Source organism: Lagopus muta, chromosome 3 (genome assembly GCF_023343835.1).
Source record: "Lagopus muta isolate bLagMut1 chromosome 3, bLagMut1 primary, whole genome shotgun sequence".
Classification (NCBI taxonomy): domain Eukaryota; kingdom Metazoa; phylum Chordata; class Aves; order Galliformes; family Phasianidae; genus Lagopus; species Lagopus muta.
The window spans coordinates 71,521,036-71,540,609 of NC_064435.1; the positions used below are offsets into that span (position 1 = coordinate 71,521,036).

At 39.4% G+C, this 19,574-nt stretch overlaps 1 protein-coding gene across 3 annotated transcripts in view; it reads left to right on the plus strand.

The window, feature by feature from the left end:
• Positions 1-19,301, plus strand: part of TRIO (trio Rho guanine nucleotide exchange factor) — a 224,379-nt gene extending 205,078 nt beyond the window's left edge. Inside the window, exons 42-57 of one of the 3 annotated variants that reach the window (XM_048940615.1) lie at positions 365-454; positions 987-1,079; positions 1,703-1,753; positions 1,976-2,053; positions 3,078-3,269; positions 4,307-4,484; positions 5,292-6,061; positions 10,154-10,401; positions 11,204-11,342; positions 11,696-11,723; positions 12,594-12,756; positions 14,131-14,252; positions 14,399-14,477; positions 15,104-15,304; positions 15,990-16,128; positions 16,855-19,301. In XM_048940615.1, coding sequence (XP_048796572.1) covers positions 365-454; positions 987-1,079; positions 1,703-1,753; positions 1,976-2,053; positions 3,078-3,269; positions 4,307-4,484; positions 5,292-6,061; positions 10,154-10,401; positions 11,204-11,342; positions 11,696-11,723; positions 12,594-12,756; positions 14,131-14,252; positions 14,399-14,477; positions 15,104-15,304; positions 15,990-16,128; positions 16,855-17,397 — 3,114 coding nt within the window. In that variant the 3' untranslated portion in view covers positions 17,398-19,301. Of the gene's footprint in view, positions 1-364; positions 455-986; positions 1,080-1,702; positions 1,754-1,975; positions 2,054-3,077; positions 3,270-4,306; positions 4,485-5,291; positions 6,062-6,679; positions 6,834-10,153; positions 10,402-11,203; positions 11,343-11,695; positions 11,724-12,593; positions 12,757-14,130; positions 14,253-14,398; positions 14,478-15,103; positions 15,305-15,989; positions 16,129-16,854 lie in introns of those variants that run through there. The other 2 variants (XR_007376094.1, XM_048940616.1) reach the window with 2 other exon arrangements.
• The last annotated feature ends 273 nt before the right edge of the window (positions 19,302-19,574 follow it).

The window sequence follows — 19,574 nt, forward strand, 5'->3', positions numbered from 1 at the left end:
CTGTTCAGCTAAACAGGAGGAGGATGCTGTTATACTATAGTAGTAACTAGATAATTCAAATAAAAGGCACTCAAATTTGTGATATTTTAGAGGCTTTCTTCATTTTTGTTGCTAAATAAAAAATGTAACCATTTTTGTAGTGTTTATTAAGGAACTTTCTAAGCTGTTGTCTCTATGCATCTGATGTTCAGGAGTGTATATATAACTGTGACAATGTTTTGACTTGTGTTTGCTTTCTGAAATCATCGTGGTTTCCCCAAATAAATGGTTTTCAGATGTGTAGTTTTGTGAAATGTGCTCTATTTCAATCTGGCATGCTTTTTTCCCAATGATAATATGTCATTCTGCGTCCTTGTTTTTCTAGGAGAGAAGGTTGCACATGTACATAGTTTACTGCCAGAACAAACCAAAGTCTGAGCACATTGTCTCAGAATACATTGACACATTTTTTGAGGTAAGTTCTTGAGAGAAGATGTGTGCACAAACAAACCCTAAGTGTTATCAGATCTGTTGGTTAAAAAAGGACAGCACGTGTGGCTGTTATTGTCTTGAATTGTAATTTCTTGCCATTTCTGTTCTCATTTCTCAAGGATGATACAGGTTTCTAACAACGTATTAATCTTATACTTGAACTTTAGATATTAATTAATCAATAATACCATCTTTACTAGCCTTAACCAGGATGGTTAGCAGTGTATATAAGTGAAATTCTGATGTTAGATGACCAACAATCTGTGAGTTAAGAATTATGTTTCAGTATACATTCTTTTCCAAAAAGACATAGAAGATGCTAGGAGGAGAGAATAGTTCCAAAGCAAAAGTGATACAGGGAAAGGACTCCATCCTTTGCTAATTGAAGATCAAATTCTGCTCTGTCTTTGCCAGTTTCTACTCTGATAGCCATTAATAGTAATGTATGCTGCTGTGTTTCTAACTGAACTAAGCAATATCTGAAGCCAAAAAAATCTTTGTTTTACAACCCTCAGGATCTAAAGCAACGCCTGGGCCACAGACTTCAGCTCACAGACTTGTTAATAAAACCTGTGCAGAGAATTATGAAATACCAGCTATTACTAAAGGTAAAGCAGCTCTGAGTTGAATAATGTAATATGTGGTAAATTATGTTTTCCCTTTTTAAATAATTGCTTATGCTCTTCTCTCCTACATAATAGAACCCAGATCTGTAAACAACGTCATATGATTATTTTCTGACCATATTTAGGTAGCTTTGAAAATTGAAGTAAATAGATTGGACAATTAAATGTTGCATTGTTTTTTTGTTTGTTTAAACAGTTAAAGTTCAACTGAATTCAAGTCAGTGATGTGGAAAATGTTTAGAATTAGTACTAATGTCATACAAAGGGAAGGGGGATATCCCAACTGTCTTCATCTCTAGATAAGATTCATCCCAACTTCTTCATCTATACATGCAACCATTTTAATTACACTTAAATGTTTACTGAAAAGCAACCCTGGAACTGTTGTCTTAATGTATGTCTTGTATATTCTAAAACAGAAGAGCTAATAAATGTTTAAAAATATGTAGAGGAGAGCACCACAGGAAGAAGCTTTAAAAAGAAAAAAAAAATTGTATGTGTGTTCTGCAGTCTCTCGTTCTCTGACAGAGAATATAGCAAACATAGATCTTCTCTGTGTGATTTAATGAGCACAAAACTTACATTATTATTTTTTCCTTTTTCAGGATTTCCTCAAATATTCTAAAAAAGCTAACCTTGATACAACAGAACTAGAGGTACTTGAAATGTTTTCTCTCAGTGATTTCAATGCTCTTTATTCTGAACTTGTTTTGACATTATTTTCCTTTTCTGATCTTCTCAAGGATCTCGTGCTTATAATGTGTTTACTTTTCACATTACTTTCTGTTCTCAAGTAACCATAGCAAATGAAACAAAATTTTATCCTGTTAACATATATTTGGAAAATTAAGCTCTGACTTTTTATCTGTCTTGAACAGAGAGCTGTAGAGGTCATGTGTATAGTACCAAAACGGTGTAATGACATGATGAATGTTGGCCGTCTGCAAGGATTTGATGTAAGTTGGTTGGGATTTTTCAGTGAGTTTTTGTCAAGTGCTCTAGAAATTAGATACTAACGTTATGGAAAGCATTGATGGGGAGAAGGAGGATAGGGTGCACAGTCACTAAGCTAGGCTGGAAGAGATGAAAATTGACTGTTGATGCAATATGTATTAGCCAGATCACTGTCACATACTCTATCTGTGAAACCCTTTCTGCTTTGTAATGTAGGTATGAATTTGGATTCTTTCCCTTTTCAGCACTCTGGAAAACATTAGAAGAATAAATGAGAAGTGGTAGGAAAGGAGCTTTTTGAGAACAGAATAATGAAAGTCCTGTAGTTTCAATCATAGAATTGTTTAATCATAGAATTATAGAATTGCTCAGGTTGGAAAAGACCTTAAAAATCATCAAGCCTAACCAGAGCCTAACCATACTACCCTAACAATAACAACCCTCTGCTAAATCAAGTCCCTGAGCACCACATCCAAATGGTTTTTAAACACATCCAGGGATGGTGACTCAACTGCCTCCCTGGGAGCCTATTCCAGTGCTTAACAGCCCTTTTGATAAGGAAGTGTTTCCTGATATCCAACCTAAACTTACCTTAGTATAACTTGAGGCCATTTCCCCTCTTCCTGTCACCAGTGAGAAGAGACCAGCCCCACTCTCGCTGCAATCACCTTTCAGGTATTTGAAGAGAGCAAATCCCCTCAGCTTCCTCTTCCCCAGACTAAACAGCCCCACTTCCTTCAGTCACTCCTCTTAGGGCATATTCTCCAAGCCCTTCACAAACCTTGTTGCCCTTAAGTATTAATCAGTACTGTTAACAAGCCTTCAACTGCAAAATGAAAATAAAAGCCAGGAAGGGTGTGTATTTTCACTGTTTTCTGAAAAAGACATAGGAATTTCTTATGTATTAATGAATGCTCTAAGAGTCTGGGAGATACTCAAAGCAATTTTGGCATGGGCATCTGCTAAGATTGATTGGAAAAAAAATGAAGAGTTGTGCTAAATGTTTCCACTTGCTTCTGTTTTTAGGGTAAAATTGTAGCCCAGGGTAAGCTGCTACTCCAGGACACATTCTTGGTTACAGACCAGGATGCAGGTCTTCTGCCACGCTGCAAGGAGAGACGAGTCTTCCTGTTTGAGCAGATTGTCATTTTCAGTGAGCCGCTAGATAAAAAGAAAGGTTTCTCCATGCCCGGATTCTTGTTTAAAAACAGTATCAAGGTAACTGTTGTGTGTGAGTCTTAGAAGCATTTGTGCAGGGGGACACAAAGGTAACAGTTTCTTATTCAGTGTGGAATCCCAGTGGCGTCTAGGTGTGAAGTCTTAAAGCACAGCAAGGTGTCAGTCATTTCCTGAGATTACTTCCTACTGGATTTGTGCTAACTCTGAGAAATGGAAATCTTGAGATTCCAGCTCTTTGATGCTTCCCATGTGAAGCATCCCAAAGCCATTGCTCTTGTTCAAAGCTGGACAAACATCCACAGTTCAGTCTTCAACTCTGTGCTGTGTGTACACTGCAAAGTGAAATCATTGCAAATAAGGAAAACTCGGTAAGTATCTCTTCTGATCAATTTCAGCTGCAGTCAGTCCAAATGGGTGGGTAACTTTTGCACGTAGTAGTTCCACCTTCTTGGTTGTGTCAGCTCTCCTACAAGAAAATCCTTTCCCTCCCCCGTCCCCCCCTCTCCCCCGCCAAAAAAAAAAACATTTATTCTTGCTTCAACTCTTCTCAGAGACAAAAGCTGTTCCTAGCAGTGCTCACCAGCACTCCTCATGAAGCATTTTGGGTGGATCCTGCTTCCTCTTATTTGCCTTGCTGCTCTGCATACCAGCTGCATATCGTGTTCTGTGCTGGCGGGGCAGCCTGTTTCACAACATTACTGTTTCTGCAGAAGCAGGCTTTGGTATGAGCCATTGCTAGAGCTCTAAAGTGGGCTTAGCATTTTAAATAACACAAGGGGAGAGTGAGGGTTGATGGAGAGCATTAAGCTATACTTACAGTGAATTAGTGCAGTACATCTGTCAGTGAGCAGTTATTGCAGTCTCTAGGGCAAAGGCTGCTGTAGAATGAGACTGTTCATTGTTGACATTTTGGTTGTACCAAAAATGACCTATGTTAATCCTTAGTATTATTTTACTGAGTAAATGGATGGTTATCTTAATCATGTTTGGAAATTTGACTCTGAGCTACCAGGTGAAAGATTTGAGCAGTGTGTTTCTCAGAAAATACATAAAGGAAATTCTCTTTTTGTGTGAAGGTGAGTTGCCTTTCCCTGGAGGAAAATGTGGACAGTGATCCATGTAAATTTGCACTAACATCAAGAACGGGTGATGCCACGGAGACCTTTGTTTTGCATTCTGCCAGTCCGGGAGTCCGCCAGCTGTGGATCCATGAAATTAACCAAATTTTGGAAAACCAGCGCAACTTTTTAAATGGTAAATGATCAGCTCTCATCAAAAGTTTATAACTGATTAATTCTCTCTCATCAGTTGTTTCTTGGCTTTGAAATGCTCTGCAAGTTTCCTTCTTCCTGCACCAATACAGAACAGTTATGATTTGTGCTGCATTTTTGCTTTAGGACAGATGCTAGCATTTCTGATAAGAGTGATAGATTCTTAAAACAGTGAATTTGATTTCAGCAAGAATTGAATTAAGAGAGACACCATCCATTGATGCACAGAGTCTGTGTACCCTTTTGACCAAATGCAAGCCTTTAAGGGCTAAATACCCAGTGCAGTTTTAAATATCTGTTCAGAATCTGTTTTCTATTTGTTATTTTGTTAGCCATTGTTTTCCCACTTTACTGAGGCAATAGCATTCAGTTTCTGCACGAGACCATGATGATATCCTCTGTGATACTGGAAGGTTCTTGCTATATTTCTGTATCCATGCCGTGTTGTCCTGATCTAAAGTTGTAATGGACAGAACAATACACTGAGAATTTGGAGTCGCATCTCTTTTTGCCCATCTTGGCTACTGACCAACAGTGCGATCTGGAGGAAGACGTTTCTGCCTGGATTTAACTTTTCTGTCTTTAACAGAAAGCAGGTGATATATGACAAGTCATGAAGGCGCAATATATAAAAATGACCTGAGGTCTATAGCATGACTGGCACTGATAAGGGAATTTCTTATTTGAGACACATATTCTCCTTTTGTCACAAAACATGTCTGTTTAAACTATTTCTGTTTCCTTTCCTGATCTCCTTTCCCTGACCACCTCCACTCCCTTCCCACTGCAGCCTTGACGTCTCCGATCGAGTACCAGAGGAACCACAGCAGTGGTGGAGGTGGCAGCGGCAGCAGCAGTGGTAACAGCAGCGGCCCCAGCAGCTGTAGTGGAATGCCCAGCTCCAGCCGTAGCCGGCCATCCCGGATCCCCCAGCCTGTCAGACACCATTCCCCAGTCCTGGTCTCCTCTGCAGCCTCGGCCCAAGCAGAGGCAGACAAGATGTCAGGTATGTCCATTCACAATCTCTCCCTGCCACACTACAACACCTCCTTAGAAACTGGCCTGAGCCAGCCAGACAGGCACCCTCCCAGTGCAGAACCGGACGGTCCTCAGAGAGAAGCTGAGCAGATTCCCAAGATGAAAGTTATTGAGAGTCCCAGGAAGACAGCGGGAAACATTTCTGGCTCAGCTGACGGAGCCCAGAAAGACTCACGTGGAAGCTCAGAGGAAAGTCGCTCAAGAAACAGCATAGGATCACTGACGCTGGGGAAGCCAAGGCCAGGAGCAATCTCACCAATGAACTCTCCTCTCTCCACGACTTTCCCTTCTCCTTTTGGCAAAGAAACCTTTCCACCCAGCAGCCCCCTGCAGAAGGGCTCCTTTTGGAGCTCCATCCCAGCATCCCCTGCCAGCCGCCCTGGCTCCTTCACTTTCCCTGGGGACAATGACTCCCTCCAGCGGCAGGTCCACCGCCACTCTTCACACAGCAAGGACACAGACCGCATGAGCACATGCTCCTCGACCAGCGAGCAGTCAGTTCACTCCACCCAGAGTAATGGGGTAAGAGCGGAGCACCTCTGTCCTGCGAGCTCTTCTAAATCCTTCCCATGCTCCTTTCCTGTGCGTTGCCATCACTCTCCGTACTAACTTCTGGCTCTCCGGCGCTCTACTGCTCTGAAATAATCAACTGCTCCGGTGTCTTCTGCACATTAAAAAATAAGATTATCTACTTCTTTGTGTGTGTATACATAAAAACGTAGATAGTGATATGTATACAGACACACCAACGGCTGCTAACATTAGATACAGTTTCTGCCTTTGCTGAAAGCATAGATCACTAGGCTGAACCTTACTAACTTGCTGTCCTTGCTTTTTCTTCTCTAATTTGAAGGCACATAATTAACTTGCTGAAGCGTGGCAACCAGAGCACCTTGGGGTATGCACTGCAGCCAGCATTTACATCTGACTTTTGAGATTTTGGCAGATTGTCTTGGGGCTTTTTTCCCTGTCACGCACAAATCCACCACCAGCTGTCCATTGAGTTTTAACTTCGTTGAGAAGTCTACCAAACAGTCCCTGGGCTGCCTGATTTTATTTTGTATTTATTCCCCCCCCCACACACTCCTCCTTTCAGCATTAGTTGATATACAGTATTCTCTTTTTAAATCTTTTGTCCAGTCAAGGAAGATTCCTACGGTCCACTCAAAACAGGCAAACAAAGCCTAGCTAAAGTAATCAACTGTTCTTCTGCTACAATCAAAACAAATAGCGGCTCCACTTTTCTGCTTTGTAAGAAGAACTGTTTTAGTGCATCTGGACATTCAACCTTTTAGTATGTACTTGGCGTGTTTGTGCAGAAAGCTGGGGGGTGTCAACAGAATCCGCACACTTTGTAGTAATGTCTACCAGGAAATGCGACTCGGCAATCACAGGGCATGTGCAAATATAAGCAAAAGTGTCCAGGCACTTGCCGTGGATGTGGTAGGGCAGGCTATGGTGCCTTTTGTTAAAAGTCACGTTTGATTCTTTTCTCACTAAGTATTGTGTTCAGTGTTTGTTTTTCCACTCTCACAAATTGTATGCAGTAGCAATTTTGCAAATCGCCTAACTTGGCATTCTTTTTTTTTTAAAATGCATGCATTTCTTTAGAGAACCGTTTTAACACAGAGAGCTTTCTTCTTAGTTCTTACACTTACCTTTATAATAGCTTCAGAAGAAAAAATTATGCTTTGCATGTGTCATATTTTGATCCTGATATTTCATCTTTTCATTTGATATAGCTCTGTCTTGTGTTTATCTTCAGTCTAGCAAAGTATGATGATAATATATTAGCTGTGGTTATCAACATGTTTCACAGTAATTGCAAATTGCATAGCCTTGGTGTCATTACATTTTAAAAAAAGAGAGAAAAGATGGCATTAAGCTTTTCAGAACATTTGAATTTTGCTACTATTGCCAAAGGTGCCTTTGTTTTTTGTCACTGCGAAACAATGTCTGAATGCATGCCTTCTGCTTCACTACTGCATTTCTTTTAGCTGGGTCATAATTATTCATTTATAACTCCACTTGTAGACCATATTTTAGCAGGATTTCACATTGCATTCAGCAGGCTAGAGAAGACAGGTCATGAAGGTTTATTTCGATGTACTTATTTGTGTGTGTATATTTACATGCACGTATGGTTAAGGTTACTTCAAAAGGTTACTTAGATACAGAAAGGTTACCCATTAGAAGGAAAAACAGTCATTTTTCAATTGCTAATTTCTAAATTTCTAATTGCTATTTCAATTTCCAATTGCTAATTTTTTCAGAAATATGGAAGCAATTTTTTAGAGTTTGATTGTCTAACCTCAGGAATCCAGTACTTGAGGTCAGTGATGGCCACAACTTGCAGTAGAAAAATATTTTCTGTGCAAGAATAATTGCTTCCTTGAAAAGCAAAGGAAAAGCCACCTTTCTGTGATGAGAATAAATTGTGATATAAACAAATGAACAAGTTAGGAAGTTTGTCACTCTGTAGTAATCAGATATTTATTTAACAGATTTAAATACTGAAAACAAGAAACTTTCAAACTTTAAAATAGCCCTTCAAGGCATAACTACTAAAAAGAGATGTCACGTTGCATGAAGGCCAGTCCTGCACTTAAACAAGTCTGCATGCTAAAAAACCGTATTTTCAGGAGTAGTGTGCAGGACAAGATTTGGACTTGGGCTGATTTTTCTACTTCAGCCTTCCCTTCCACTCCCTTCTAAGTCTAACAGAAGGAATTAATAAAAGCAACTTTTTCTGAATAGTTTTTTTTAATTTAGCTAGGAGAATTTATGAATATTAACTTAAGCACAACTAAAAATAGGACTTCTGGGTTTTTTGTGTTCTGCTGTTTTTTGGTTTGCCAGAAGTGTGGAAGAATCTTTGTAATACAAAAGGCCATGTTAACAGTTCTCTAAAACAGGCAGACTGGTTTCTTCCCTCTGGAAGTATAGCATCTGGAATGAAATACGAATACCCTCATCCTGAAATCTCATCCAGGATGAGATTTTGCTCTCAGGTAGCATTTGTTTCATAATCCTAGCAGGGGAAATGATACAGATACAAAAACAAATCCAAGCATGAATGTGCTGAACATGCTAGGAATGAGTAATTAGAGTTTTATTCCAAACTTCTTGGTTTCTCAGTACGTTATTCAGCCAGCTTATAAAGAAGCACAGGTGCCAAGAGATGGAGTTACTTGTTCAAGGCTATTAACAGACAGGATGAGAATGAGCCTTAGGGGGCTCCCAGTGCACCGTGCTGTCAGCTGATCCTCAGTGGTTCTCTTCAGCACAAAAGAGGCAAATACTTGACCGTTCAGAGAAAAAAGGTGACACTGTTTTAATCTTGAGTGCCAAGCTTTCCACTCACTGCTCGCATGTATGTGGTGCTAACGCATGGTTATGCAATATAAACCACAGTAGCCTTCAGGTATGGCTGGGTTCGACTTTGTTTCTTCAACTCAGCTACCAGTAGGCAATAGTGAGCCCTCACTGATAGAAACCGAGACAGTCTGAAGTAAGAACACAAAGGACAGGTGCACACACTTAAACACCTCATGCCATATCATTAATGGGCCATCCACTTCATTTATAATGTGTTTCAAGAACTAATTTTCTTTCAGGGAATAGTTTGCATAGTCTGATAATAGATTTTACACTTCTGTTTGTTAGGCCTCTTATGAGAAATGCATATATACAAGCATAAAGAGATTTACTTTAAAACATAATAATTTCCAGTGGATTCATGGCCAGGAGAAGGCTTTTTGGTTTAAAAAATAGTGTGTCTTTAATGTGCACATTGTCAGCAATAAGTAGCTTCCTGCAAGAGCTCTGTAAGGAAACAGACAGCATTAATGAACACCAGTTGAAAGTGTGTGAGAAGCAGCTAACACACAGCTATCAAAATAATCATTCAAAAGTGAGACTTCCAGCTTTATTTTTAGAGATTGATGGGCCTATTTTTCTCCAAAAGATAAATAACTTAGTATTTCAGTAATTTACCTCCTTCTGTGCATTTAAAAGGAATTAATGTGATCATGCAGTTTCAAAGTAGGGAGTAGCCTTGAATTTTCAAGACAGACACTGTTGAAAAGCATGTTTTGTTCTTTGGTACTTTGTCATGTTTTGTGTGCAGAAGGCTGGTGTCTGACATCTGACAAATGGCGCTAGAAAAGATTGTATGTATTCCTCATTATTGGAGTTTCCAGTGTTTATGAGGTGAAGTCTTGATCTGTTCTGATTTTAAAAGTGCATCTACAACACTTGGTGGAAAATTGTTATATGTGTTGTACCGTAGCTTTGCTACCTGATAAGCTTCAGTGTCAGAGCTTGAAAGAAAAGCTAGTTGAAATCTTTTGTTAAAATGAAGTAATCTTGAATAAAAGGAAAAGGAATAAGTTTCTGCAGCAGTTTTACATAAGGGTATTCAAAGACCAAACTATTTTGCACAAATACATGCAAGCATCTCTAAAAGAGAAACCTTAGCTCTTCTGTTTAACTGCATCTTGAACTATGTGAATTATGTAGGTCACGGTTGAAAAGTAGCAGGCCAAGAATAGACTGCCTTCCTCATGAACTTTAAACTTAATTTTTTGCCTCCTTTTTGGTTGACACTTGCAGAGTGAAAGTAGCAGCAGTAGCAATATCTCCACCATGCTGGTGACACACGATTACACGGCAGTGAAGGAGGATGAGATAAATGTCTACCAAGGAGAGGTTGTGCAGATCCTAGCCAGCAACCAACAGAACATGTTTTTGGTGTTCAGAGCCGCCACTGATCAGTGCCCCGCAGCTGAGGGCTGGATTCCCGGCTATGTCTTGGGGCATACCAGTGCAGTCATCATGGACAACCCAGATGGAACCATCAAGTGAGTGCCTGTGTTTGTTTAGAAGAGGGGGAGGAAGAAAAACTTCAATTCAGTGAAGGCTTTAAACCTCTTGAGCTAAAATTTGATGTGATCTTTGAGAAATCAATGAGCATCAAGTAGTTTGAGTAGGTCTCTTTGCAAACATCTTGAAAATAAAATAATAAAAGCAAGGTGGTAAGAAAGAAGCATGTATTTTTTAAAAGCTGTGGTAGTACAGTCTTCTGAGAAAAGAAGATTAAATAATGCCTTATTTAAGAGAAACAATAGTTACTGGCTTATTCAATAGTATGAGTTGCTGAGTTAGGTGTCTTTGTTTAGCAAACTGTCATTATGTTTGTGCCAAATGAGGTACAATTTCAGAAATCATAGATATCAGCTTTGATTTGCAAGTCTGTCTGCCATCATTGATTGTGCCAAGATCTCCCTCAGCTCTCCAATGGGAGAATTAATATCCTTATTCTTAGCAGGTTTATAAATGTCTTTGTAGGTTGTATTTGAGATAGATTTTATGCTGTTAGTTCAGTTTGATGGACAATTTGTATTTTCATATTGAATGTTTACAGCAATTGCAGCAAAGATTTCACAAAATAACTACAGACCAATCTTACAAGCTTACTGTTTTAAACAAAATCAATATTGCCTATGGAATACTTAATGTATTTCATTTTAGTATACTTCAATACAGTGAAAAAATGCTCAGACTTACTTTTCAATGCCATTTCAACCTGGAGATTATAACACATCATTGAGAGTTAAAAAAAAAAATAATAATAATTTTCAAATCATACTGCTTTACATTCAGGAAGTCAACGTCTTGGCACACAGCACTCCGTTTAAGGAAGAAATCTGAGAAAAAAGATAAAGACGGCAAAAGGGAAGGCAAGCTAGAAAATGGTTACCGCAAATCCCGAGAAGGACTTGCCAACAAGGTTTCTGTAAAGGTAAATGTTATAAAGATGTAGTAGTTTTCAAAAGGAGTCATGTTAGAATTACTTTAAAACTTGCTTTTAATTCTAGCTTCTATTAGAACTTCACGTGAAGAAATTAGAAGCAACAGTGGTTTTAATGGATGGTGTTTATAAATGTTACAAGATTATAAGGTATCTGAATCTATAGGTGTGACACTGCATATGGATACTGCAGAAGAAGTAGAGTGGGACCGGAACTCTGGCATTCTTCTGTTTATTGGACATTTGTGGGTACAGATAACTTCTGCCCATCGCTGTGCTTTATTTTCTACAATTTCTTATTACACTTCTGCAAGGACATTAATTGTTTAATTTTTCCTTTCCAGCTTCTCAACCCCAATTACATTTATGATGGTAAGTTCTTTTAATCTTTAAAAATCACAGTAAGTGTAACGTGATTAAAACATCATTTACTTTAAATTTATTTGACACGAATTACATCACAGACTGGCTATTTTCAGTGAAAATGTATGCAAACTCATTTTGGAGGGGTTAATGAAATATGTCATATCTTATTCTTTATGTGTTTATATATCCAGAACAACATAAAATGCAAGAATCATATGACATTGTTCAGAAAGATTTATATTCTTTACTGCATCTGCACTGAGATATATGGAAGTTGAGCATTGATGAATTTGCAAAATAAGGAGATCAGGAGCTGGAGACCTATCACTTCATTTTGTGCTTTGTTCCCTAGTAAATACTCAGTCTCTCCAGGTCAGAGGCCGATCAGGAAAAAGAGAGTGACATTGGAATAAGAGTCAGCTTCTTGAGTTTAACCTGTCAGCAAAAAGGGAAAGCAGTGTAGTACCTCACTCAATGAGATGTTTTGTCTTCCCTTCTGCAAACACAGCTGGGTATGCAGATTGCCTAGCCGAGCACATCCTTAAATACTTTTCACTGCTGGCTTTACTTGGCTTACTTGGCCCAGAGTGTTTGGGTCATCACTGTAGATTTTAGGGTTATCTGACATTATAGTAGCATCATGTTTAAGTTCTTGAAGAGGAAAAATTATTAATTCTACAGGGACCTTGCAAGGTCAGACAGACTTTGACCCCGGTAAGTGGTGTAGCCATAGACATGGAAGGGTAGAGTGATAGATAAACTGGAAATTTTAAGTATTATGTGAGATTGTCTAATAGAAAAGAGAAGGTGAAAGGAACAGAAGTGCAAATTGATGAATTTTAATTGACCTAAGGTTATTAACATTCTTTTTTCCAGTTCCCCCAGAGTTTATAATACCATTGAGTGAGGTAACATGTGAGACAGGAGAGACCATCGTGCTTAGGTGTAAAGTCTGTGGTCGTCCCAAGGCTTCAGTTACTTGGAAAGGTCCTGATCATAACACACTGAGCAATGACGGTCATCACAGCATCTCGTACAGGTACAGTAATTTGTGTAGTACATTTCTTTGTCTTAAAAGGCAAAATCATTGTCAGTGACCTCAGTGGCTTATTTGTTGTGACAGGATGGTTGGTTCCCCAGGGCTCCATCCAACTTGGTTTTGAACTCCTTCAGGGACAGAGCATCCAGAACCTCTAAGGGCAGCCTGTTCCAGCACCTCACCACTCCCCCTGTAAAGATCTTCCCCCTGACATCCAATCGAAACCTTCCCTCCTTGAGCTTAAAACCATTCTCCCTTGTCCTATCACTGTCTACTCTTGTAAAAAGTTGATTCCCTTCTTGTGTTTATAATCCCCACTTAAATACTGGCAAGGCTGCAATGAGGTCTCCTTGCAGCCTTCTCTTCTCCAGGCTGAACAAGCCCAGCTCCCTCAGCCTGTCTTCATAGGAGAGGTGCTCCAGACCTCTGATCATCTTTGTGGTCCTCCTCTCTACGCTCTCCAACAGCTCCACAACTTTCCTGTACTGGGGGCCCCAGGCCTGGATGCAGTATTCCAGATAGGGCCTCACAAGAGCAGAGTAGAGGAGACAGTCACCTCACTGTCCCTGCTGGTCACCACTCTTCTAGTGGAGCCAAGGACACTGCTGGGCTTCTGAGCTGCGGGAGCACACTGATGGCTCATGTTCAGTTTTTTAATCCAACAGGAATCCCAAGTCCTTCTCTGCAGGGCTACTCTGAAGGAATTCTTCTCCCAGGCCGTATACATATCTGGGATTACGCCAACCCAAGTGCAAAACCTTGCATTTTGCTATGTTGAACCTTGTTAGATGCACGTGGGCCCACCTTTCAAGTTTGTCAAGGTTTCTCTGGATGGCATCCCTTCTTTCTAATATGTTAATCGCATCACTCAGCTTGGTGTCAAGCAAACTTGCTGAGGGTACTCTCAAGCCTGTCACTGATGATATTGAAGAGCACTGGTCCCAAGATTAATCCTTTGGTCAGACTCCTAGGCCAGCTTCTATATGCTAGAAGTCAGAGGTGGAAGCATAGAGTAATCATGGATAGTTGCCTCAGTATGATTTCTAATAATTTGCAAGAAATATAGGGAGCAGGAAGAAACGGGAAGAATTTTATTTTTCAAACACAAAGGAGCCTGGGACACCCTGAAACAGAGTGTCAGTGAGGATATTCTTTAAGGGCTTGAAAAACATTCCAGTATATTTTGTACACATAAAATGCTCAGATTCTGGTAGACACTTCTGAAATAGCAGTGACAGAATTAACGTTTGTCAAGAGAAAGCATAGAGCCTGAACAATAAGAAGTATTAATGTGATCACTCTTTCTCTAATTTCCATAGTTCAAGGTCTGTACATTGAATATAAAGTTTATATTCATGCCATTGTATTTCCCAGTGACTTAGGAGAGGCTTCACTGAAAATCATTGGCGTCACTGCAGAAGACGATGGTATCTATACGTGTATAGCTGCAAACGACATGGGTTCAGTTTCATCTTCCGCCAGTCTACGAGTTTTAGGTAGGCCCATCTCTGCTTTCTTTTCAAATCTGATTATACTCAAACACCTGTTACTTAATTCAGTAACAACAAAAAAATTAATTCTGAGGAAAATCTGACTGTAGTAAATGTTTGTATTACCTTTTCTCTCTTTAAATTCTCTGTAGGTCCTGGAAGTGATGGAATCATGGTAATCTGGAAGGACAACTTTGATTCCCTTTACAGCGAAGTGGCTGAGCTTGGCAGGTGTGTTCTGTATGCTGATGTTCAAAGATGTCAAAATATTAACTTCATTTTAAAAATGAAATTTTCTTCATAAAATATCTACCATATGAGCCCAAAAGTCAAGAATTATATTGGATTATATAGAAATGGGGAGGTCAAAATATTACCAGCACTAGGTGGCACTGCATAAACAGAATGTACTTAAGCTGATGTGGTATCATAGATTAAAAGAATGAGTGTTCTTCAGGTGTTTTGGAAAGCCACAGAGTCTTCTACTGTGAAGTACTCCAAAGCTTTTTACTTGGAGAATGAAATTTAAAGCCAAATGAGGTCTGAACACAAGCAAAATATGAAGCAGCTCATGAAGAATATATATTTTTCTGCCTTAATGGATGGACCTGTGAAAGTTCGATACCATTCTGGTTTGAGTCTCAGCAAATGCAATAAAACATCTGTATCTAGAGCTACTTATTTCTACAGACACGTTCTGTAGAAGATGCACTCATTTTAAACTCTTTTTATAGCTAGAAACTATACTACAGGGATATCTTACTAGGTATTAAACTGCTATTTCAGAATCTCTCTCAAGGTACATTTTCCTTAGGGCAAATTTTGGTTAATTCTTTCCTTTCAACATTGTATTCCAGGGGCAGATTTTCTGTCGTTAAGAAATGCGACCAGAAGGGAACCAAGCGAGCAGTAGCCACAAAGTTTGTGAATAAGAAGTTGATGAAGCGAGACCAGGTTACCCATGAACTTGGAGTCATGCAGAATCTCCAGCATCCCCAGCTCATTGGCCTTATTGATACCTTTGAGACCGCCACCAACTACATACTAGTATTAGAAATGTGTGTAAAATGCAATCTATACAGCTAACTTTCCATGGCATTTACTGTGCCTTATGAATGAGAAACTTGAAGATTTCTGGGAGGTTTGGCAACATCTGAGCAAAATCATCTAATTCTCTGATGCCGTTACTAAAATGTCGGGTTATACTTGGAAGGAAATAGTTGTCCTATTAAGCTGATATTGTAGGTGACTTAGTCAGGAGTTCCTGGCATGATTTTATATCAAGCAGTTACAGAACTGAATTAGGAATGCTGTGATCTGGTTGCTTGGTAACAGCTCTCCTCTTCCTATCCTCATGCCGTGTCTTCTGAATTCTGACGGTTGTAGTAATTCCTGTAGTCTGGGGTAGTACACATCTGATCTTTCTGTCTGGCTAGCATACTGTCTTTCTTTTCTTCTTTGCCTTCACCTTCAGCAAAATGATTTCTACCTTTCTACTTATTTTAGGTGCAAGTCAGCTGTAAGTGACATAGAACCACTTACAGGCAGAAAAATAGTTGATCAAGCAACGCTAGCCAAATAATGGAAACACTGATGATTACTTCATGCAGTTGTGGTTGCTAAGAAACACTTGGCTTGATTTTTTTAACTTTTTTTTTAATAGCTTTCAACACTGATTGTATGGTGGGGGTTTTATCAATTCTTGTATTCAGTATTAAAATTTAACCCTTATAATTCCAATAGGGCTGACCAGGGTCGCCTTCTAGACTATGTTGTGCGATGGGGAAACCTCACTGAAGGGAAGATCAGACTCTACCTGGGAGAGATTCTGGAAGCTGTACAGTATCTTCACAACTGCAGAATAGCACATTTGGACCTAAAGGTGAGGAGTCAGTGGAATTCCCAACAGTGTGTGCCATTCCATGCATGAAAATCTCCTTATAGAAAACTGGCAGCTGAGAGCACAGAACTATGAATCCCTTTGAGTTTTTGAGAATCCCTATGTATGAAGGGGTATGTGGTGGGCGATCCATCCCTTGCTTCAGTTCACATCAAAACAGAAGGTTTGAATTCCCTCTGCATTCCCCTTGAAGATTGCTGGTCATATGTGCTCTTTTGTGCTGGAATTAATTGCTGCCAGTGTTTGGGTTTGGGGTTGTTGTTCTTTTCCCTGAGAAACTTGCAGCACAAGTGCAAATCCAAGGCTTTTGGTTCTCTCTGTCATAAAGCAAATAGAGTTGTTGTTTTATTCACTCTTCATTTATAATTGCTTTTCTTTAAGATTAAATTCCTAAACACAGGTTTCTGTGAAATCCTGCAAAGCTGTTATTGTGAGCATATTCAGTCTTATCTGTCAGAGCTATACTTCCTGCAAAAATTATGCTGCCAGCAGCTAAAACACATTAATTGCACACTGTGGTTGGCATGGAAGAGCCTGCCAGTTGGATTGCCCAGTAGCTTTGCAGAGCTAGTAATCATCATCTATAGCTGTTTGTTACGTTCCTGTGCAGGCAGCACAGGTTGGGAAACAGTAATTTTTGGAGCACTGAATGTGTGCTAGAATGACTTGAAAAAATACATTTTTTTCTTTTGCTTTTATGTTTTCTAGCCTGAAAATATTTTGGTGGACCAGAGTTCCTCTAAGCCAACAATAAAACTGGCTGACTTTGGAGATGCAGTCCAGCTCAATACCACATATTATATCCACCAGTTACTTGGAAACCCAGAGTTTGCAGCTCCTGAAATTATTCTCGGAAATCCTGTTTCCCTCACTTCAGATGTTTGGAGCATTGGAGTGCTCACATATGTCCTTCTTAGTGGCGTCTCTCCTTTCCTGGATGAAAGCGTAGAGGAAACTTGCCTGAATATTTGCCGCTTAGACTTTAGTTTCCCAGATGACTACTTCAAAGGAGTTAGCCAGAAGGCCAAAGATTTTGTATGTTTCCTGCTTCAGGATGACCCAGCTAAGCGTCCCTCAGCTGCCCTGACCCTCCAGGAGCAATGGCTGCAGCTGGGGAATAGCAAAGGCACTGACAGCATTGACATATCCAGACTGACTTCGTTCATTGAGCGGCGAAAACACCAGAATGATGTTCGACCTATCCGTAGCATTAAAAACTTCTTACAGAGCAGGCTCTTGCCAAGAGTTTGATCTTGCTTGAAGTTCTCTCTCATTCTCTTTCACCTGCCAATCAGACTGGAGATAGACTCCTCCTGCCAATCAATCAGACTGGAGATAAGACTCCTTCTGCCAATCAGCTGTTGACTTGAATTTTGAGGAAAGCAAACCCCGAGCCAACCAGCTGCTAGCGAATGTTCGTGTGCAAGTGCATTCCACGGGGACCACGTGAGGTCACGCGTGGACCTGGCAATGCAGACTTCACTGGGGTGGAGGACGATAGCACTGTACTCTGCAAAAAGCAGTCGCGAGTGATACAGCAACAGTATTTTATTCAGGTTTCTGCAAAAAAAAAAATAATAGTTTTTTTAATAAACAAGAGTTGAATTTTGCAAGTGAACTTAACTACCGTTTTCAAGATTTATTCAAGGAAGAAATGCCTATGTTCAAAGCACTGGTGTTAAAAATGAAATCATGCCTGGAGAAGACTCGCCAAAATGGCTGCCCATTGATAAGGCTTCCATTTCTAACATCTGGTTTTCACTTGGTCCTAGAGCTTTCCAGTTGCCTCACCTGTATGTATCTCACGTAGCAGTGCACTGAGATCAGACTCTGCTTTTAAGTGCATCCAACCTCAAAGTTTTTGCATACAAATAGAATGAATCGTTTTGCTCTGATAAAATGTAGGCCTTACTTGTATATAGACTGTTACCTGCCTTCGGTCTGTAATTTTTTTCCCTCCTTATCCTTTTTCCCCTCCCTCCTAAATGGTGGTATACCACTGTGCGGGTCTTCAGTTTGGGTCGGTACACGCTGGCCCGTTAGAAACGGATGTCCGGTTGGTGCCCAGCTTGCCGACCTGATTGTCAAGCAGTATACAGCAGGATGAAATACTGTAAATGCACTCATTTGGGATTTTGTTTTATTTCATATCATGTGCAATGTTGTGGCTTTAACATTTTATGCAACTATTTATGAGGACCTCTGTTGTAACTGTAATAAATATATAGAAAAAGCACATACTTAGTACGGCGAGCTTTATGATTTTGTTTGTGTGTCTGGGGGTTCCGGGTGGGCAGGGGAGGGTGTGTTGTACCACACCATCTTTATTAGTTTAAGGTGAGCGTTAGCATAGAATTTAGTCAAAGCTAGTCAGTTTTAAGGGTTGTTTAAAAGAGAGAGTGAGAGAGAGATTCGTATCCCAAATCTCAAACTGGTTAAGAAATATGGTGACACTTTTTAAAATTATTATTATATTCAGAATGCCAAAGTATGACTTTCCCAAAATCAATCTCAATGCTTACTACTTTTTAGAATTTTCAGAACTGTGCTTACTTCTTTCTGTGAAATGAACAAATGAATTTTGTGCTCTTTGGTGAAGAATACATTCAAAAAGTAGTGGTCAGATGATGAGAATCTGGCACGTAATGTAATTGTCTTATTAACTGTTTTTAAGGTTGAAGTAATATTGACGTGAACTATTTAAAAAGGCAGAGATGGTTTTCTGTGCATCACTGAGTTCATATAGGTGTGTTGTCATCTATGTTTGTGTGAGATGCCATGTTTAAAGAAACCAAGCTGACATGCCACCATAGTTAGATGTATGGGTCTTAAGCCATAACCTAGCTTGGGTCAGTTTTGAGCTTTGCGGCTTCCACTGTATACTATTTATTCCTTTTTTGTTTTTTGTAAAGTTGTACAGAAACTTTTTAATAGAAATCAACTGACTTCAAAACTGGATGTGTATTCGTACCAACCTCATATCATAATGTTTGTGTATTATTTTCCTTTATTGTTTTAGTTAAATTTTTGCTTTATTTTGCATGTATATTTCTTTGTACAGTGACGTTACATGTTTACACAGTATGACGTGATGTAAATATTTTATTTTGCCATCAGTTATTTTGGAAAAAAAAAAATTAAACATATTTGACATATTTGTCTGATCTCTTGCTTTAAGGAGTTTCAAAGCTTAGGTTTGGTCATATTTTAATTCGGCTCTGTATTTAAGAAAAAAGGACCATTGTTTTATTGTCATAAAACTCATTTTAATTTGCAATGATATATCTTTATTTCATGCCTTATGAAATAATATTTGTCTTTGCTCGAAGTGTTGAGTGCTTTGTAGTGTCCTGATTGCTTTTATATAAAACATGTGCAACTCTCTAACTGTGGGAATTCATTACAGTCTTTATTAGCTAGTAAATTTT